Consider the following 22,825-nt stretch of genomic DNA (forward strand, 5'->3'; position numbering starts at 1 on the left):
TGCAGTAACAATGGCACAAGAAGTTAGCAAGGCATATCATGCTATTGTGTATTGAGAGTTCTCCGCGTAATTGTAAGGTGCATTTGACCATGGGTATTTTGTATAGGATGGTGCCACCCATATCTATACACAGGAAAATGGTTATGGGATTTACCCTCCTAAATTCGCTGAACTGCCAAGTAGCCCACAAGCTTCCTACCCATTTTGGGGCATAGTTTCTTAAGAAGCAGTTACTCTACCTGCTGTATGGCAGAGCCCTGAGAGTAAAACATAAAATGGGTTATCTATGCACATCTATCTATATTTTTACTTAGTAAGTGGTGTTTTCTAGTGCCCTTCTAATCGTTTTATTGCCATTGCTGCATGTGGCTCTGTAACCAAGGAGGGAGCATGGGTGTGGGTTGTTGGTGGGATAGCAGGAGAGGCAGATGTTTAAGCTGTTATGTTGATGGATGCAGGCCTGAAGTACCTGGGTCCTGTGTGCCAGTATGCTACTTTGGGTTTGCCAGAGACATTTGCTGATATGTTATTCAGAAGGGGGAGCCCATGATCTGAAAGCTAAAGTGCTTTGAATAAGGTTTCCCACTGATATGTGTCCAAATAGCGCTAAAATAAAAGCAATGTTGCAAATGGCCGCCTCGCAAGGTCATTCTCTGCCTCTCTCCCGCATAAGGTTACTACCCCTATTCTTGCTGCAAAGCCCCTTGCGCCTGACCCCACCCCTGCACACCTGCCACCCTGCTCCCATCACCCACTTAACAGCCCTGCTTTTGCCATATTCTCGTTTACATTGATCTGCATACTCTTTTTGTGTGTCATGTTACTCCCTGGTGCCCTCCAGTTCACAAATGGTGTAATAGGACTAAAGAGGAGAAGTTGTCATAGCTCGATAATGTTCTTTTAGTATCAGCTAGGCCTGTAGTAGCTGTCTGTGTTGGACGTTTGTGTAGTATAAGGTGCTTGGAGATTTGAGAGGGAGTCACTTAGCCAGGCAGAGGAGTGGAGTAGACAAACAAGGTGAATGAGAAGTGGTGGAATAGGCCCTGCAAATCGTCACTAGCCATCCATTATTGTGAATTATTTCCTACTTTAAGACAAATATAGGGTCAGTGAGTGAGAACAGCTAACTATTTTTAGGCAGCTTAAATGTTCTGCATCAGCATTTAAGCTACTTTTTCTGAACCTCATTAACCATAAGTCACACATCATGGCCTCTCAAGAAGAAAGACCGACATCAGACCAGATCTGCAAGAATGGTGATTAGACAGACGTAATAAAGCAGAATTTACAATGATAACATGCAAGAACTTAGCCATAAGTACAAATCTGACACCACTAACATTGTATTGCCCAGATACATCACAGCCCCATCTCACATAGCCCTAGCCTGAAAGGCATATCAGCAGTCCCACATGCAGATTTCTGCAGACTGCAACCGGCTACCCCATAGGCACTTTCCAATGCTGCACCCATTCCTCCCCACTGGATGCAGTTCCCCACTCTACTTCAACACCAGTCTAAAAATTGGGATAGACCACCCTACGGCGTCGACCGCCTTTCCAACGCCCTTCAATGCCACTATGTCAAATACATATAATCTTCTGTTCTGCTTTGATCCATACTTCACCTGCCCTCCAAACCATTCAACTGGCTACAGGTACATGGGAGGAGAGGAAATTTAGGGAAGCATAGAGGAAATGCATGAGGGCTAAAAGGTGGGAGGTTAGGAATGAGTGGGGAAAGGGAGTGTGTTTATGCTTCTTGTGTTTGAGCACAGTGCCAAATAAGGCCTGTGGTTCTGCCTCTGATGGGCGTAACCCAAAGAGGGTGATGAGTTAGACAAATTCAGGCTTCCCCGTACTGAAGCAGTGGGCCTCAAAGTGTGCTGGCTTTGCAGTATCGGGACCTTAGAGGAAGCTAGACTCAACCTCCTAGCAAAAAGTGCTAGGTTCCACCTTCTTTCAGGACTTGCGATCCAAAGAATAACGATTGTCTTTTCAGGATGGTGCAGAGGCTTTAACACTCCTCTGGGTTGAAACGATCATGTAAGACGTAAGATGTAAGTTTCCATCTACTACCCAATTCTAACCATCTTTTAAATCCTCACTCTAAAGATTTCCATCCCAAAAGGGGTCCAGAGTCCTCTTATTCGGTGAAGCCTAGAGGAGAATCTCCACAGAGGGGCTCCTGTCCTTCCCCCCCACCTTCTCCTTAGATTTCTGTGAAAATAGACTTTGCTTTCTGGGTGGGGAGGACTTTGTGAAGTTCACCACAATATGCGGCTTGTGGAATTCTTGGGACATGCTGCTCAACATAAATGTTTTGGAACTAAAGCCATCTTTGAGACTGAAGTCTTTCCTTCCACTTATCCATGTGAAAGTGGTTCAGGTGTTTACCAACACTACAACGGCAGTGTTTAATTAAACAAGGAGGAACAAACTTTACGACTCTTTGCCTCTTAGCCTGCCAACTTTGGGAGTGATGTCTCCTGAACCAAATACGCTCTGTTGCATCCCTTCTGGACGGTGAGAGAAACTCAAAAGTGGATGCCTTGAACAGGCTAAGTCAAGCCCCACACCATAGGGAGATCAGCAAGACTGTTAACCGTTCTTTCAGAAATGGGATAGCCATATGATATGTTTGCGACGGATAGCAACTGTCTTTGTTGGGCATATGTTTCATAGCAGGGAATGAGTCTCGATTCAATAGAGGACGTTTTCAGTCTGGAATGGTTGGCGAAGTCCTGCTGTGCATTTTCCCCATTTCCTCTTCATACCTTCTTGGGAGTGCACAAATGCTGTCAGATTCTGATAGCACCTTTTTGGCCCCATCAGACATGGGTCTTTGACCTGCTTTTCGTCTTCAACTGACTGTTTAGATTTTGCTGAAGTCTCAAGACCTTCTAATCCAGCAAGGGGGAGCTGTGCTTAACCCTTGCCTTCCATCGCTTAACTTGAGCGTCTGGTTCCTGAAGAACTAGCTTAAACCAACTTGAGGATTTTTGAAGCCAACATTGCCATTATTTGCGCAGCAAGGAAAGAGATTGTACTAGGAGGCAATATAAAAGCAAATGGATATATCAATCTTCTTTGGGCTCCTATGGTTAATGTTTGATCTTTTACAACCTACTTAGCTGTTACAGGCATTCACATACAGTCCTGCAAGCACTACCATTTGGCCATTGCCACTTACTTGGACTCTCCCAGTGAGTTTCTCCACAAAGAATGAGGCTGTGAGAAGTCACTGTGATGCTTTCCTTCATCTTTATCCACCCTTCAGTGAACCGGTTACCCATTGGGATGTTAACGTGGTTGTGGTAGCTATTATGCAGAAGCCTTTCGGACTATTGGTGTCTTGCGACGTTGATCTTCTTACATGGAAGACCTCCTTCTTAGTTGCTTTTACCTATGCTAATGTCATGCCGCGAGGCGGGTGGAGCCTGTGGAGCCGCTGGCGGCGCAGATACTAGCCCGTCACACGCTCCGCTCACCCGTCACGTTCTCCTTTAGCACCATTCTAGTGTTGCGTGCTGACGCGACTCGGAAGCTTAAAGCCTCCCGCTTCCGGATCGCAGACGCGTTGCAACACTTCCGGTTTCCTTTTCCTAGAGAACTCTACGCTCTGTGCTTTTCGCAGCTTTCACGCTCGTGTATTTTCTCTGTCGGTCCCCCCTCCTTATCGGGTTCTGTTCCTCCTCTCTTACTTGCCTGCTCCTCATTGCTCTGAGCTTTTTCCCCCCTGTTTGTTTCCGCTCCTCTCATTTGCCCTTGCTCTCCTTCCAGTCTTCTAGCCCACCCCCATCCCATCTTTCCTTCACTCTGTGTTCGTTACCTTTTCTCCGTTCTGTCTTCCTGTACCAGTCTCCTCCCTTGCTTCCTCTCATCTTCCTGCTGGATTCCCTGTGTACCGGACCCCGGCCTGTTGATTTCGGATTGTCTACTCTACCGCTTGGACACCTTCTTCTGTTGCTTCCCAGTGTACCGGATCTTGGCCTGCTATTGGACTGCCGACTTCTCCTGGTTCTCTTTTCTTGAACTGGGTTTCTCCCTGTGAGCACCCTTTACCTCTTGGACTGCCTTCCTCTGGAGCTCCTCCAGAATATCTCCGCTGACCATCTCTTCAGCCTGGCCCCGTCTCAAGACTACATCTCAGGGGTCGCTCAGGGTTTTTTTGGGCCTTAGGGCTTTTTCCCCTTTTTGGCGTTCCCAGAGAGGGTCCCCGGGCACCCTTTTCGGGTAGCACGGTGGCTTCCTTCCGTGACCGTCCTTATCTACACAAAAAAAAGGAGCAACCAAGAAGAAAAGGAGAGAAGGGTACGGAAAGTAAAGAAGAAGGTGAGGAGCTAGGGGAGGGTGGAGAATCGGAAACAACGTTCTCTGACAAGGATATCTCTGATCCCAGTGACAGTTTGCAACGCCAAAAGAGTGAGATCACGATGGCTACGCCGCAGCAAGTACAAGAACTTGTAGCAGCAGTTAAGAGTCTAAGCGTGGAGATGCTGAATCTAAAGGCCGCTAATGCCGCCCTACAGCAAAGGATGACTGGGAGAGAACGACCCTCGACTTACTTACCACCGCTTCCCCTTGTGTCGGGCAAGTTTGATGGCTCACCAAAAAGGGTCAGAGAGTTCTTGGATGCCTGCAATTTACACTTCTCATTTCGCCCCCAAACCTTTGCCTCGGACCACGCCAAGGTGGGGTTTATGATCACTCATATGACAGGTAACGCCCTTGCATGGGCCACCCCGCTTGTGAACCAGCCTGACCCAGTCCTGCAGGACTATGACGCGTTCAAAGCTTTGATGCAGCAGACCTTTCTGCATACAGAAAGCACTTTCTTGGCATCAGAAGATCTTCTTGATATCCGTCAAGGAAATTCAGATCTGCTGACGTACATTACCGCCTTTAAACAGGTGGCAGCCGAAGCCGGTTGGCAGGAGCAGGCTCAGTATGCCATTTTCCGGCGAGGTCTGAGAGAAGACTTAAAGGATGAGCTAGCCAGGATTGAAAGACCTGTATCCTTTGCTGAACTCCTGACGGCTACCCTCCGAATTGACTTCCGCATAACGGAACGACGCATGGAAAAGAAAAGAACCAAGATAAATGTACCCCCTCTTTCAGAAACTCACCCGGCTACGTCCGTACCCTTCCCACGAACCACCAAGGAAGAGCCAGTGCAGATTGGAACAACTCGAGCCCCGCTCACACCAGAGGAACGCAAACAGCGCAGGGATGGCGGCCTGTGCATGTACTGCGGGGCATCTACACATATGTTACGAGACTGTCCAGATGTTCCACTCAGGAGGTTGGGAAACGCTCGCCCTCGGTAAGTGTTGGGACTCACTACTGAGGGGCTGGTCCAAGTCCTTATGCTGCTCTATCTGTCTCCTCGTCCAAAATCTCTGAGGACTCCCGTTTGATGGTTCTCACAGTTACTCTTAAATTAGAGTCAACTGAAGTGACTACCCTGGCTCTACTGGATTGTGGGGAAGCCGGCAATTTCATAGATACCCAATGGGCTGAACAAAAGGGTGTTAAAAGAATTGCCAAACAAGAAGACCAGAAAGTAGAAGGGGTGGACGGTGAACCATTGAGCTCTGGCTTGATCACCCACACCACAGAAGAACTTACCTTGTCGATACAACAACACTCAGAAAGGATCGTTTTTGACATCAGAGCCGCACACTTCCCCATCATCCTGGGAATATGCTGGCTACGCAAGCACAACCCCAATATTGACAGGTCAAGAAACTTACTGAATTTTCAGTCCACCTATTGCAAATCTGAGTGTTTACCCGAACCAAAATTTGAAACTGTCAAGACTACTAACAGCTGTGAGACCAAGACCGTCCATTGCTTGCCCCATTACCTAATGGAGTTTACGGAGGTAGTTACAGAGAAGAAACCCATCGAGCTACCTCCACATCGTCCTGAGGATTGTAGCATTGAATTAACTCCGGGAGCTCTGGTACCATTCTGCAGAATGTTTCCATTGTCATTAGAGGAGAAACAATATCTCAGAGAATATTTGGACAGCAACATGGTCAATGGCCTCATAAGACCTTCAAAGTCTCCCACAGGGGCCTCCATGTTTTTTATTTCCAAGAAGGAATCCAAGGAATTGAGGCCATGCATTGACTATAGAGGCCTTAATAAGGTCACAGTGAAGGATCGATATCCTATGCCTTTGATAACAGAAATCCTACAAGCTGTCCACGGAGCCAAGATTTTTACCAAACTTGATTTGAGAAACGCCTACCACCTTCTCCGCATACAGCAAGGAGACGAATGGAAAACTGCCTTCCGGACTCCGTTCGGACTCTTTGAATATCAAGTGATGCTGTTCGGGTTGTTGAATGCACCTTCAGTTTTTCAACGTTTTATGGACAGACTGTTTTCTGATTTGTTATGTCAAACCACTCTAGTATATCTCGACGATATCCTAGTATACTCAAACAGTCCTGAAGAACACGAAGGCCATGTCAAGGAGGTTTTCCGAAGACTTAGAGATAACCATCTATCGGTCAAACTCGCTAAATGTGTGTTTTCAGCTTCGTCTATCCCCTATCTGGGGTTTATCCTGTCTAACCAGGGTATTTCAATGGATCCCAACAAAGTGTCTTCCATACTAGAATGGCCTTCACCCTCTTCGGTAAAAGAAATCCAAAGATTCTTGGGTTTGGCTAACTTTTATCTGAGGTTCATTTCTAATTTTTCTCAGAAGATCCTACCCATTACTTCACTTCTCAAGAAGTCCTCGAACCCATTCAGATGATCTGCTGAGGCTGAAGACAGCTTTAAAGACCTTAAGAATGCATTTTGTACTGCACCCATCTTACTACAGCCTGATCAAGATCTGCCCTTCGTCCTTGAAACCGACGCCTCATCAGCAGCCATAGGAGCTGTCCTACTCCAAGAAATTCAGGGAGTAGAGCATCCAGTCGCATACTTCTCGAAGACTCTTAACAACAGTCAAAGAAACTACTCTGTAATCGAACCTGAATTACTAGCCATAAAATCTGCCTGTGTGGAATGGCGTCATCTCCTTCAGGGAGGCAGACATTCATCTACTATCTGGACCGACCATAAGAACCTGCAGGTCCTGAAGCAATTCGAGTGTTATAACACTCGACATGCCCGTTGGGCTCATTTCTTCACCCAATTTGATTTCCACATCACTTACATCCCTGGGAGATTGAATGTGCTGGCAGATTCTCTTTCACGTCGTTGTGATTATTCACCAGAATCAGACTCTCCTCCTGAACGTATGTTCCCTCAACCCAATTGTATCGGAGTGGTTTCCACGTTTCTCAGACAGGTAAAGGAAGAGTCGGGAGGGCGTTTTGAGGTTGAGAGACATCCTAAGGATCTGGCGTATGAAATAAGAGATGGTCTCTACTTGGTAATGGGCAGACTCTACTTACCCACCCCCGCCTTTCGCAAGAAGGCCCTGAGGAGGTGTCATGACTCTAAACTCGAGGCCATAGGGGCGGAACAGGCACCCTTGAGTATCTACGACAACACTTCTACTGGCCGAGAATGAAGGAGGATGTGGATCGTTATGTCCAGTCTTGTATCGTCTGTCTTCGAAGCAAGTCTTCCCGCCAATGACCGATCTGATTACTTAAACCTTGTGCAGTACCTGAAGGCCCTTGGAGCTCTGTTTCAACCGATTTCATAGTGGATCTGCCCATTTCTCAGGGATGCACGTGTATTATGGTGGTAGTAGATTCATATTCCAAGATGGCTCACTTTTCCCCTTTGCCCGGAGTCCCTACAGCCGCCAGAATGGCTGAAGTGTTCCTCCAAGATACCTTCAGATTGCACGGAATGCCCTCTAAAATCATCTCTGACAGGGGCAGTCAATACACCTCCCGCTTTTGGAAAGCCCTCTGTGAGCGGCTGGGTATTGAAAGAGCTCTCACTTTGGGTTTTCACCCGCTGTCCAATGGACAAACTGAGCGGCTAAATGGAACTCTTGAACAATACCTGAGGTGCTTTGCCAACTCCCAGCAGGACAATTGGTGCTCGTTATTGGCTTTGGCTGAATTCTCCTACAATAACTCTCTACATTCTGCTCTAGGGTTCAGTCAATTTTTCTGAATATGAGGTAGCTCAGATTTGCGACTCCAGGTACCGCAGAGGCAAATTGGAATATTTGGTACAATGGAAAGGCTTCCCATCCTCGGAGAACTCCTGGGAACCCATCTCCCATATTACAGCCCCTTCCCTGCTGCGCAAATTTCATTTATTTCATCCAGGTAAACCAGGGAGAGGAGCCATAAGGAGGGGGAATACGGTCATGCCGCGAGGCGGGTGGAGCCGCTGGCGGCGCAGATACTAGCCTGTCACACGCTCCGCTCACCCGTCACGTTCTCCTTTAGCACTGTTCTAGTGTTGCGCGCTGACACGACTCGGAAGCTTAAAGCCTCCTGCTTCTGGATCGCGGACACGTTGCACCGCTTACGGTTTCCTTTTCCGAGAGTGCTCTATGCTCTGTGCTTTTGCAGCTTTCACGCTTGTGTATTTTCTCTGTCGGTCCCCGATCCCTATCGTGTTCCGTTCCTCCTCTTACTTGCCTGCTCCTCATTGCTCTGAGCTTTTCCCCCCTGTTTGTTTCCGCTCCTCTCATTCCCCCTTGCTCTCCTTCCAGTCTTCTAGCCCACCCCCCGTCCCATCTTTCCTTCACTCTGTGTTCCTTACCTTTTCTCCCTTCTGTCTTCCTGTACCAGTCTCCTCCCTTGCTTCCTCTCATCTTCCTGCTGGATTCCCTGTGTACCGGACCCCGGCCTTTTGATTTCGGATTGTCTACTCTACCGCTTGGACACCTTCTTCTGTTGCTTCCCAGTGTACCGGATCTTGGCCTGCTATTGGACTGCCGACTTCTCCTGGTTCTCTTTTCTTGAACTGGGTTTCTCCCTGTGATCACCCTTTACCTCTTGGACTGCCTTCCTCCGGAGCTCCTCCAGAATATCTCCGCTGACCATCTCTTCAGCCTGGCCCCGTCTCAAGACTACATCTCAGGGGTCGCTCAGGGGTTTTTTGTGCCTTAGGGCTTTTTCCCCTTTTTGGCGTTCCCAGAGGGGGGCCCCAGGCACCCTTTTCGGGTAGCATGGTGGCTTCCTTCCGTGGCCGTCCTTATCTACACAAAAAAAAGGAGCGACCAAGAAGAAAAGGAGAGAAGGGTACGGAAAGGAAAGAAGAAGGTGAGGAGCTAGGGGAGGGTGGAGAATCGGAAACAACGTTCTCTGACAAGGATATCTCTGATCCCAGTGACAGCTAGACGGATAAGCGAGCTTCAAGCCCTTAAACTATTTTATATCACCTTCCATAGTTGTCCTAGAAACAGTCCCATCTTTCATGGCCGAGGTTCTTTCTGATTTTCATTTTAATCAAGAAATTGTTCTTCAGTTCTTCCATCACAGACCTCACACTTCCTCAGCAGAGGTGTGTGTGAACAATCTCAAAATCGCAAAAACCCTACAATTGTATCTTAACAGAACTAATTCAATCAGAAAATCTGAACATCTTTTCATAACCTATGGTGGTGTTTCACAAATAGAACAAAGCGGCCAAAGCTACCATTGCAAAACGGCTAATGTAGCTATAAAATAGCTTTCATCGTTTGCCTTTTTACAGCTTTTGAGTTTTCTAACTTCAAGTGCCTAAAAGGCTTCCCGCTCATTCCACCAGAGCTAAGTGAATCGTTGGCCTTCCAGAGACATGCCTCCATTGCAGAAATCTGCAGGGAAGCCACCTCGGTCACAACTCTATGGACGCAACTTCTAAAAAAAAAAGATGCTTCCTTTGACCAACAGTTCCCGCACATTCTCTTTCCTTGAAACATAGCTGAGCATTTGCTGTTTCCTCCACCTGATATTTGGCTCTAGACAGTCTGGTCTCCCAACCAGTTGGGAATCGGGGAGAGCAGGATGCTGGAATATGAAAAAATGACTGTCCTGGTGATTGCGGTACTCTTAGCCCTTGCTCTTGGTCGTTCAAAAATACGCTCCCAGCCATCCTCTATAAGCATAGGCTGTACGACGAACTCCACAGTGGAGAAAACGGACAGAACTGCGAGGTGATGTTTGTTGATGCATGGGTAGCGGGCCTAGCTCACAAGTCGATGCTTGGGCATACCGGCCCCAAACCAAAATCCATTTGGACAGAATTCTCTTTTGGAGAATCGTTTTTCCTCATCCAGCCTGCTTTGCAGGCATGCTCCACCAGTTATGAAGAAGCGAAAGCAAGGACTAAGAGTACTGGAATCGCCATGAAGGTAATTATTTTGAATTTTCCTAGATTTTCCCCATAACCTCTGTAGTCTTGTTGGATTTGTCCTGTTCTGTAATGGAAAACCTTTTCGGAACATCTACACTACAACTCTGTGAAAGTTACTGTAAAAGGCTCTTTACTGAATGTGCCTTTTTTTCCTAGGTTTCCCATGGGGTCCTTGAGTTGTAGGAGCAACTTAGTGATTTTAAAGTTTTTCCAGGGATTTGGTATCTGATTTAGAACACTAAATCACTGTATCTCCCTCTTTGCCACAGGATAACTTTGGATAGTATCTGCTTTTTCTACTGTTACATTTGTTTCCTATGGGGATTTTGAATGTCCTGGGACCTGCACTGGCCCATGACTGTGTTTCCTATTGTATCTACCATTTCAAAGTGACTATTATGATCTGCTTCTATGTTTAAACCCTTTTAATTCACCGGGTATTACTAGGTGTTTAGTGTTATGTTACTCCTATTTTAGGATTGTTTGTGCTAGTGTCTATTGGAGGTAGTCCGGAACACTATTCAGCAGTTGTTTGGCATTTTAACTCTTGACTAAATATGTATGTACTTACGTGTTACCTAGGAATCCCTTTTGTTTTTGAGCATTATACGGTGTAGGGTATTATACCACCAGGTAGTTATCTTGATAATGGCTTTAGTGGTAGGAAGGGCCTTGTCGGGTTTTATACTTTGCAGTGTAACTCTTTTGTATTCTTGTCTAGTACTTATTTGAACTACTTCTCTTAAGTGTAATACTATATTAATCTGTGTAATATATTGGGCCGAACTATATGTAGTTTCTAGCCTAACCAGCCAGCCTAATCCCTATGAAGACTGGCTGCCCTGTTACGTTACCCATTGAGAGCTCTTTGGTCGCTCTGGTTAACACACTGTTTTCCTCATTGGAAAAGATCTCTTCACATCCTTCACAATGGGCCAAAATATCCCCAACACTAACCTAATCTGAACTTTACTGAAAAACAGGGGCGTAATGCAGTACTTCATAGTAGGGATATTGTAACTATGCGCAATGTAAAAACTTACATTTTTAGAATTATAATTAAAGGACTTTAAAAATGTTAACATATGTATTGGACCTTACCAAATAGAATATAGAACATCATCCCAACTACAGCCAGTTTGCAATTATAAAAAATACAAAAATACAAAAATCTTTTCTTGGTTAACGCTTGCATCCAGGTCCTTGGCACTGAGTTATGAGTGCTAAACATGTTTCAAATTAATCAGCAAACCTATGGTATTATTTCGCAAAATGCAATGCAATACTACTTGGTTTATGCCTTGATAGACCAGACACTACTTACCTCAGAGGACCCAGTACAAGAGCCCCACGGTGCCCACTATACAGTCAAGTGATCCCCTGAAGTGTTTCCCACTGCCATTCTAACTATAGAGATAGGTGACAGTTTGCAAACGACTTAGTTTATGTGCAGGACAAAGTCTTGCAAACAATTTGATTGCTTTAGGACTGGTGTCTCCGGATCCAGAACTGGCAGCTGCTGTTCTCACCAGATCACAAGCAAGGAAAGATCAACCTGCTGAGAAATGCTTTTCTGCAGCAGAGCGGCTGTGCAAAGCACAAAACGAGTCCAGGTGTGCCTGTTACACAGCTCTCAGAAATAGACCCACAAATTCTATACTGCACTTGTGGGAGTGGATTTGGAGGGCATTGTATGAACTGTGGTGCCAAAGTACTTTGCTGCTGGCCATCCTGACCGGGCAGACTTCTGTCGAGGACAGCATGTCCTTTTGAAGTGGCGAAGGCATCAGGTCCTCTCCCGTTCTTAAGGGGAAACCACTGGGAGCACACATTTTACTGGGAGGACAGCTTCTTTACAGTCAGCCTGCTGTTCTTGGGTCCAATTGCCACAGAAGTCTGGTGGAACCTGGATTTAGCATCCTTCCTTTTTATAGTGGGCCACAAGGTACCTTTTGGCAGGTCACTGAAGAGTGAAAAAAACTATGCAGATGCAAGACTGGTGACAAGTTAAAAGGAAGCCTTGTTTCACAGTGATGTGGTAACCTTTTAAAAGGGTGGGGACATTCTTAGTTCTGTAGATGTGACTACATCCTCTGGGAATAGTTTATTTTTACTAGTCGTGCAATTCGCAACGTAGAGGCAGTGTCCGTGGGAGATGTTTCTATAGATCTAATTGGGATTTTCATCTTCAAAGTCATTTCAGGCAAGGATTTCAGCTTTTTTGTCTTGCATGAATAATACTGATACTATGTAACACATTGCAAAGGATCATACGAAGGCTTAGTAAAAGTAGTAGCAAAGTATGTTTTTGCAGTATAACCTTGCTTGCATGCTCACTTTTCTAAATCTCTTAATGCTATTTGTTTACTACCTCTGTGGTTCAGTTGTCACACCAGCGAGTATGTACGTTTGTTTAAAACTTTTATAAGTATTTCTGTACAAGGAATGTGTAGAATGCAAACTATATTCACACCAATAAATGAATTGTAAAGTCTGAAAAGTGATTGCAGGCACAAGAGAAAATGTTGTTTGTGGAACCTATCACCAAGGGATTCAGTTTACCTTAAAACCTGCTCTCCCTTGTCTCATCCTCCTGCTTAGATGGACACGCATTCCGACTGAGCACCTGCTGCGTGGCTCCCCTCCCCCACCTCAACGGCGTTATGGACACACAATGGTGGCTTTCGATCGCCACCTCTATGTCTTTGGAGGTGCAGCAGACAACACCCTTCCCAATGAGCTTCATTGCTACGATGTAGACTCCCAGTCCTGGGAAGTCATACAGCCAAGCATAGACAGTGAGGTAAGCAGTACGCCACAATGCAAGTCAAACTGTTCCAATAATATATCATGGCTTTGTGTTGGAAGGATAATCCAATCCAAAAGAATGTGAAGAAATTGTGCATTTCATCTGAAAACATCTGATACAGCTCTCAAAAACCTTTATCTTTAGAAAAATGCATAATTCCTCCTTGCCCCCCTCCCCGCCCTGGCTACTTTGTTGTAAAACCTTTGCCTATTGTTCCTATCCCTTCCTAGACTACTCCTTGGCTTGGTAAGGCCTCGAATAATTTTCTGTGTCCAGACTTTCAACCCTACCTGAAATCAGAGGGACCCCTGATGAAGTGCAGGCAAGAAAATGCAGCTCAGCATCTTTGAACCAGAGACGGAACAATAATGACCCTAGCCAGGGGTTACAGGTCATCAGGACATGCCATTGGAGTTCTCCAAACTCGGAAGAAAGTACCAGGTTCCCACTACACTGCACATTGAATGTGTCTAGCGAGGGCAACAGTCTTGCCTGCACACCAAGAGGATGGCACTAATGGATTCGGCAGTCACGCAGCACAGGAGAGCCCTGGAAGTTGGAGGAGCAATAAGGCACCTTCTGAAGACAGGATCGAGCTGGTCCTATTGGCTCATGGATGAGGAAAGCTGTACAAGGTTCCTTTTTCTTTTCAGAAAGGCAGAGCTTCACTTTCCCTTCACTTAAGGTCCAAAAGAGACTGGTGCAGAGCTTCTGTTGTCCTTGTCAGGACAGTCATCTCTCTGGATGCTTCATGGTCAAATCCAGCAGTTTACAATTTCCGGTGCAGATTGGTCACCTTTTTATCCAAAGCCCGGGGTAGAAGGTGATTCTAATTGCCAGTCACACACTTGTGTACCATTCAACATTTGGCATTCAGAGAGTCACCGCTGGTTGCCAAACACAAACCTTTGCTGACATTGTCATGGGAAACCTCAGGGCATGTAGATTCCAGAGGAAATCTCAGCCAGCCACACTCCTAAGGTAAACCCTTCTGCCATTTGTGTGCTTATGTCAGAATTAACCTTGCTTGGTCACTGCTGATCTCAACCCAGTCACACAAGGATAACAAAGTGCAGTTTAAAAAACAAAAGACGTAAAGAGTTGCGCTTTGAGATAACTGTAAAAATGGATTGAATCACTCAATGTATTGATGTCTTAATAAGATATGTTTATTCACATATCTGATTAACGTGCTAAATTGACTTTTTTTCAAATTACTAAAAAAGAAATTAAATTTCACAGTTCACTGTGTCTCAAATGGTAACGTCTTTCATGGTAATTATTGGTTATCCATTAGTCCAATTCATCTTTTTAGTTTTTCATCATTAAATCCTCTTAGATTTTCCTCCTTTTAATCCTTATTAAATCCTTTTAGTCCTCTTGAGTTTTCTTCATTTCAATCCTCTACACATGTTTGGACATTAGGCTCATCAGGAGGATTTGTTTAAATCCGCTTAGTATAACGAAAGTGAGGAAACATGAATAATGTGATGATAAACTAGAGAAATCTCATCTGACTACAGATACTGAAATATATCCACCTAATGTATAAAGTTCTTAACACTGACCTTCTGAGTGTTTCTGGGTTAATGGTTTCATCTCTTATGTAGAATCCAATGATATATGGACGTTTAGCTAAAACAAATGGCAAAATTAATGATATTGGTCATTTGCCATTAGATAATATTGAACATTGTAAGTTAGGATGCGGTTTTAAACAAAACTGCGAAATAAATCTATTGTGGTTCAAAGGAAAACAAAGATTTCAGGAATCTTTTTAACAATAAAACCGTACCTAATGTTTAGGTGAAAAACAAGTAAGTCTAGCAGCGTGTTCAATTGCACGCCAAATGCCTTGTGTGTGATAACAAGATGGCCACTTTGTTTGCCATGCAGCTTGATGTCATCGCGTGCACATGTTATGAAGACGAACGCAAATCTCTTGAAAAACATATGATGGGTCCTCATGATAAATTGATTTGGTAACAAAAAACAATCGCAGAAACAAACTTATATACAGGTAAAATATTGAAATAGAACTTGTTTGATAACCTCACTGGGACGAAATGTACAGGTTTGTCAAATTCCATCTGGCACCAATGTACATGTAACAAGTGCAGTTGCCTGGATTCTGGATTTAATAACGACTTGAGACTCAAGTCTTTCAATATCCAGGAGGAAAGGGGCAAAATGGTTGCATTTGATGCAGCCACTGTTGTAACATACACTGCCACCAACCAGTACGGGAACGACTGGCCTGGTAAGATTAGTTGCCATGGGAGACTAGGCGTGACTTGGCAATAGCCCCCATCTTTGGGGGACGTACAGGTACCCAAAGAGCCTCATACATTAAGAGTTGCACCCCCCTGTGATGTCTGGATTGGGATGCTGTAAGGGTAAGAAATGGTCTGAGCATCACAAAAAACTAGCAGCAAGGAAAGGATGCTTGCAAATTTACCAAATAATGGAGATTACTCCTCCATCCACATTCTCAGTTTGATAAAGTAGTAGTGTCTTTGGCATATCTCCAGCCACGTATATGCATATGTTTTTTGAATGTTCATTTACTGTTAAATTTTGGCAGGAAATTTGGATGCTTCTCAAGCTTATCTTCTGTGTTGATGTGCCCTTTACCTTTGTTAACATATTCTTAGGAAGTATAGCTATTACATCTTATTTCCCATCTGACTCTGCTAGACTATAGATTTATTTATCTGTATAGCTCTAAAATGCATCACTGCTAACTGGAAAGACTCTAGTTTGCTTTCTACCAAAATCTGGTGCAACACTATTTGTAACACTCATAAACTGGAAATGTGCATGGCCAATAATCATAACACAATTCCCAAATATAATGCTAAGTGGTATTACTTCACCAGGTATCTTAACTGTTTTAATGCAACTGCTCATGGTACATGAATCTACACCCATATATATGCATCTTTATCTATATTTCCACACTCATATTGAAATGCTTGTACTTAATAATATTCGAAATGATTAGTTTAATTTTGATGAAATAATCCAATATACCCATTCCCCCCCCTATCCTCTACCCTCCTAATTCTTATATGTCTCTTGTCTGTCTCCCGGTACGTCTCCCCCTTAATCTCTATATTCATTACATATAAGTTACTCTTTGCAGACTTATACTACTATTAATTTTAGACTACTTGTTATGTTAATGCGGTTAATAACTACTATAGTACATATGAAATTCGTAAGTGATTTTAACAAAGGCTTTAACAAATGACTTAGCTATATAGAAATACTACTACAAATGACCAGAATCATTTACTATGTCATTTCTTTATGGTTCTTGTTTTATTCAAAGTCTGTAAATTGTTGACATCTGTATCATACTCAATATTTAAACAATAAAAATCATTAAAATAAAAAAAAGTAGTAGTGTCTTAAATCACCAATCTCTTAGGTTCCTGGAAGCACCAGCAAGCACTACTCTACTCTTAAAAAAAAAAAAAAAAAAGTATAGTGAAGAGGCATACATTGAGTAAAGAAATATAAAATGAATTATCTCTGCATGCCTGTAAAAAGCATGAAAAACCCTGACTTGGAGGCTATGTGAATGAATGGCGGAAAACACACCCGGCAGGTGAACTGCAAAACCACACAACAATATTCTAGTTGTGAAAAGCTATAGTTGTCTGTTAAATGACCATCATCCTCTCCACTTTCAGCTATACTGTCGGCAGCCATTTGCACCGCAATAAACTGTTCAGAATGTTTTGTATGTTGGTGCTCTTGAGCAGAGTGTGGGTCCATCCGAGCATGCCGCTCAGCAGTCCTTTTTTGTCACCCTGACTAGATAAGGCTCCTAGTACAGCATTGAGTGGGGCTTTTTTCCCCAGGCTTCCGTAGCTTTTCTGTTTCGTTACCTCTCTTTGCCTCCAAGTACTAGTAGATTTTCTGTGTCCTGTGCCGTGAACAGTTTCTTCTTTCTGCAGTTCAAGCGATCGCTGGTATCTCGCATCAGAACCTCACAGTCTCGGTCTCCTAGAAGTAGTCCCAGCACAGCTTTTCTTTGTGGTGAGATGGCTGTGATTGCGCGAATACATGACTTGTGGCATAAAATGAAGCTCTGGCATGTCTTAAGGATCTGCTCGATCGACGGCTGCGGCGAGGTAGCCCAAAAGCGAGCTGGTCAGTCCCCTCGGTGGCACAGGGACACTTCCGAAGGCTCCCATGGCACGGAACCTGGGTGAAAGCACACACAAGGGTCTTTTGAGATCAGTCAGAGGAGCAGGGATTCACTGGGCCAATCACTGGATTTGATGCTGGTCAGCTGCAGACGTCCTCGGCCCCGTTAGCGGGCTGCTCTTCGTTCGTAGAAGTCTTGGTTCCAACGATGATCTGTCGAATAGCTGCAGGAGCCCTGTGTTATCCAAGATTTAGGCTGGGATTTAGCCCAAGCCCGCCAATGGTAAAGATCTGCAACATGCGACAGACCGGGATTGTTCAATCCTGAACAACCACTGATCATCAAATCCATCCAGCAACAGACGGACATCAGAGGATGTGGACTGGGCCAGACAGTCCTAGTCCCCTCCTCTAGCTCGCATACAAACATACACAAAGTCCACTTGCCAACGAGAGCGGCATCTTTCACTGGGAAAAGCGGTTACCATATATGGCACTTCTGACCTAAGAAGGACAAAGAACAATATGGCCAAGTCCATGAGCAAAATATCACTAAAACAGTATAAATCACACAGCTGCCACCAGCTTGTATTAGACATATTTGTCAAAGAAACCAAAATGCCATTAGGTAAAATGGTATAAGGATACAAAGTATCGAAACTGCACTTCACTGTAAGGTGATATGTGTGATTGTAAAAATTGAAGAATCCATAAAGAGAGACCGTCTCTCAGTACTGATCTCAGTACTGACCGTCTTGGAGACTAATCAGTTTCCACGTAAGAATGAGCAAAACAGTCATGGGAAGTTAAGCAGGAGTCTTTGCTGAATTCCAAAATATCAGGACAGGATTTCAAACTAGTGAAAAGATTGGGGACCCATAGAAATCTTTGGAGGGAAAAGTGCAAAAGATCTTTCATAACACTGTACTTCAGTGTCGGCCTGCTTCCCTGCCCTTTAAGCTTGGCTGCTCTGCCACCCTACTTGCTGTGGAGAGGTAAAGTTTTCCTTTTAGGTTGGGTACACTGCCCCACCTCTTACTTAGATCGTTGTACATCTCTCACCAGAGTGTTTATGAAAAATCTCCCTAATTCCACATCTACAGCTACACTTGGATAACGCCAAAGACCAATTTCAAGGCTAGCACCAACGCTTGACCTAATCGCGTCATGCACCTAGTCATCAGGAAGTACTTGAGGGGCCACGCTCTAGTTTACCTACCACACTTCAGAGCATGGTTTGTTTCTCCAAAGGCCATGTACTTTTCTCCGGCGCACCCAAGACTAGTTTGCCTACCACCTTTGATCCAGAGAGCGCCATACAGCTACCTCACAAATTTAGTAAAGGTGCGACAGTGGAGACTGCCAAAATTAGGCCTGTGCTTCTCCAAATGTTAAAAATTAGAGACCGTGCAGAGCTGTCTAACATTTCCAAAGTCCCTTTTCAGAGGTGCACTAACTATGAGCCCTTCTGAGGCTTCCGCAAATCAATGCAATGAGGATGCAAGCTCCTCTTTTGTCAACTAACATTTCTTGTTACTAGATCACAAAGAGAAATGTGGCCTCAAGGTCATAATCCGAATTTGGGATCCCAGATCCACCATTGTAGCTACCTTGCAACGCCTTTGCACCCCAAGCAGACCGAACCGCCAAACATAGTCTACCCATCCATTTCATTTGGCATCTCCACACATCCCTCTCCTTTACACTTTCCCTGGCAATCTCCTGTGAGAACCCAGAACACAGTAAACACCCAATGCAAGTAGAATTTACGCTACTCAACACAACAAACCACCGACTGGTAACTTGTACAAGTTTTGTTCACAGTAATCTGCAGAACGGCAAGCTAAGTGAGCCAGCATAATCCACAATTTACACTGAAATAAATATAACAGACTTTGCATTAGGGGTAGCTTACTCGTGGAATGGAACATTGCTAAAATGGTACAACATGTACCTGCAGATAAGTATAAAAGTACTAGCAGTATGCTGAAAATAAAAATAAGTTTCACAACTGTAGAAAACAGCTTCTCTTGCACAAGTGCAGGTACGTAACCCAGTGTTTGATGCAAACAGTAGCTTTAAAAGTTAAGAAACATATTGTTTTAGTTTTACCCAGTAAACATAGAAAGTAGTTTTTTGGCTCATACATGGCAGGTCACTAAGTCTTTGAACCTAGCCATGTTACCACATGTTTGGGAGATTTTTTCAAAATTCTCTGGTGTGGGTTTTGAAGAGATCTATCCTAAGTGGACAATGGGGTGTCAATCAAGTTAAACCAAAACTTCAGTTGGTAATAGCAAAGAGCAGTCAGGCTTCATTCTTAGCAAGGGAGGGTCTAGTACCAACGTAGAATGTGTCCCAGACACATGCACAATATATTTCACAATATATTACATCACACATACCCTAACTATATATACACATCTATTTAGAATTGTATTGTTTAGACAGAATTCCTATTTTGAGGGATTCTAGTACCACTTGTTAGGGCCTCTTAACTTTTTGCTTTTCTTCCCTTTATTTTTTTGGACCACCATTTACTTATTTTTGGTAGCCTGGGGAACTTCTCCTGAAGCCCCCCTGCTATTGTACCTTTATACGCTATATGCAGTTGGGGCACCCAGAGGCTGCTCTGGGGTAATTTTATCACGTTACATTGGTTTACGAGAGTGGGTTGGTGATAGCTGTACTCTAGTTTTGGCTTTGCCAGGGGTGCAAGCCATTTTATTGGATTAGTAGCTTTTAGAAACCAGGGGTATTCTCACTCCTAACCCCATTGGATCATCTCCACAGATGGCTAGAGAAATGCCATTGCTATTGGATCTAGACCCTGAGAGCAGATAAGCGAGGTAAGGTCACCTGGGTGGAGGGTCCTCTGGGATGCGGGGAGCGCTTGGGCGAGACATGGTATCCCCCTTTCCCTACTGACGACCAACCCAACCCTTCCCTGACCTCTACAGGTTATTGTAAGTCGGTTCCCCTTATTTCCCCACCTTTAATCCCTGACAGTCCTGGGACAAAGAAGAGGCAACTAAGAGCAATGAAGACTATGCTCTTTTACCACTGTGGTACTGGGAAGAGGAAGATGCCTGCTTGGAGCAGTGAACGTCAGGCATGTCCCTTTAATTGTGGCAGGGCTGATTGGACATCCACACCAGCAGCCTGTCAAGGGGCTGCAGGTGTATAAAAGGAGACCAGCCCATTAGCAAAAAGAGCAACAGGAGAAGCAGCAGCAAGGCCTGTGCAAGCAGCAGAGAAACTTCATTTGGAGAAAACGCTGAGGTCTATGGTCTATGGAAGCGTGGCGTAGGAACTGGGGCTCCGTGGAACAGACTGCAACATTGTGAAGGGAGCCCTGTGGAGAGGAGGTCGTCACAGGAGTGCCTAAGGGGCAAGAGCTAGACCGCTGACATCACATACAGAAGGTTGTACGATCCAGGCTGCTGGGAAAGCTGTGAACACAACCAGTGAGTTTCTAACAAGTAAGGAAACCCGTTGAACTCCTTTCATTTTAAAGGAATACTTTGTATCGGAGTGGTCGCGTAAACACCTTTTTTGACAGCCTCCGAGGGCTGGGTTAAACAATTAAAACAAACGGAATCATTCATAAACAACGGGTTGAATCGAAAGTGTGTTATGAATGTGACACACCTTTATTGAATGCCGAACTGAATGAATACTCTATCAAAAACAAACAGAAGCATTATTAAACAATGGGTTAAATTGAAAGCATTTTATCAATGCAACAAACCTTCATTGTATACCATAATGAATGAAAACTCTACCAGGAGCGTTATTAAACAAAGGATTGAATTAACACTGTGTTATGAGTGCAACCCAACTTGATTGAATACTGAACTGAATGAAAACTGTACCCGTAAGCAGAACTGTTACATCGTCAGTTCAGAAATGAATGAAACTTTAAAACCACTATATGTTGAACTTTAAAGCGGAAAAACAACCGTATGCTGAATCCTAAAAATTAATTATCTTTGAAATCATTGGAACTTTATTATGGAAATTAAATGAAACTTTAATTATAAGTGAAACCATCGTATGCTGCATTTGAACAGCATACAACTTTAGCCTTGAACCAAAGAAAGGCAGATGGAATACTAAATTATGTGGAAACTACATATAAGAGAAATATACTTAAAAGGCTGAATTTATTGAAACCTTTTAGCTTAAATCAAACAGAGACAAGATATTTACATGCAACCTAACACTACAAGAGGGCGTAAGTGTGATAAAGGACGCTAACAGATCAAAGATATTTTTTTGATACTGAAACAGTCTTGGGGAAGGGAACCCTGAGATCTGAAGTATTTACAGACTTGAGAACAGAGCCTCAAGTTGCTTTTGTGTTTGGAACTGTGTTACTCGGTTCTTGGGTAAGGGGACCCAGAGTGTTGGTTAAAATGGTGTCACTTTGAATTTAAGAAAAGTAACTTTAAGACTTTTTGTTGGGGCTATTTTATACTTGTGGAAGGGAGCTGAATGGAAGCTGCGAGCTGGAAGAGGCTCAGAACCTCATGCTTGACACTGTTTCCTTCGGTTGCTGAAATCCCTACACGTTGTATAGATTAGTTTTGAGGGCAAGCATAGGTTTTGGACACACAGATTCTTCAGTTGAACTATTTGACTCATTTATGTAGGGAAATCTCACCTTAGCATAGGGCAAGTTAGGGTTGACATTTAAGGTAATAAAAGTGTTTGTTTTCAATTCGGAATCTGTTGTCTGTGTCTTGCTTCATGATGCCTTCACATAGCCCAATGTACTTATTTGGGAGCCATTGGGACACCATGGTGCTTTTTTAAATCATACTCTCCCCTATTTTGTATTTTGGGGCTTCCTTTGTTCAGGCAACCACGCTATCTTAAAGAGTGGGGGCCTGAATGTATGGTGCTTGCAAGTGAATAAATATTTGTCTGGTCAGCCAAGGTCTCTGGCAGCTTTATTTTCTTTACATTCGTAGAATTGTGCAGTCACTGAGTCTCTCTTCGGACTCCCTTCTGAGATTGTATTTTCAATAGTAAACAGTCTGTGATAGGTAACCAGTGCAGTTGTCTTAGAACTGGGAATATGAGGTAATATTATTTTGCGTTCCATCATCAGGTGTGCAGCTGCATGTTGAACGCTTGTTGGGAGGGTGGGGGGGTCGCGGCTTGGACGGGTGTGTGGACAATTTGCCAGCGTGGAGGGCGTTCCCTCTGTCTAGTTGTGAGATTACTACGATTTAGACCGTGCAGACTTGCAGATCCTTTTTGTAGAGCGTTCAACCAGTTTATAATATCTCACAATTATGGCGGATTAAGGAACAAACGCACAGAAGGGTTAAGTTATTTACCCAAGGTATCTGGTTTCCAAAAACATTTCTATTTAGCTATTAGAACATTTGTCTGAGCCGGTCATTGGGAGCTTGTGATAATATGTAACTGGAGAAGATTCACACACCAGAAAACTATTGTTAAAAGTCTGCATCTTTGAGACCACCAGGGGGCGGGGAGCAGCATGGACGCGCTGTAGAGGGGCTCCGCACACCACCGTCCCCTATGGCAGCCTGAGATAGAACGAAAG

General features: G+C 44.2%; 1 protein-coding gene across 1 annotated transcript in view; it reads left to right on the forward strand.

Moving 5' to 3' along the window:
• The window catches only part of LZTR1 (leucine zipper like post translational regulator 1), a 692,494-nt gene that overhangs the window by 264,261 nt on the left and 405,408 nt on the right, over positions 1 to 22,825 (forward strand). Inside the window, exon 9 of the mRNA XM_069619129.1 lies at positions 12,882 to 13,083. Coding sequence (XP_069475230.1) covers positions 12,882 to 13,083 — 202 coding nt within the window. The remainder of the gene's footprint in view (positions 1 to 12,881; positions 13,084 to 22,825) is intronic.

The sequence above is a fragment of the Ambystoma mexicanum genome, chromosome 10 (assembly GCF_040938575.1).
Source record: "Ambystoma mexicanum isolate Mex_15411 chromosome 10, UKY_AmexF1_1, whole genome shotgun sequence".
NCBI classification, from domain to species: Eukaryota; Metazoa; Chordata; class Amphibia; order Caudata; family Ambystomatidae; genus Ambystoma; species Ambystoma mexicanum.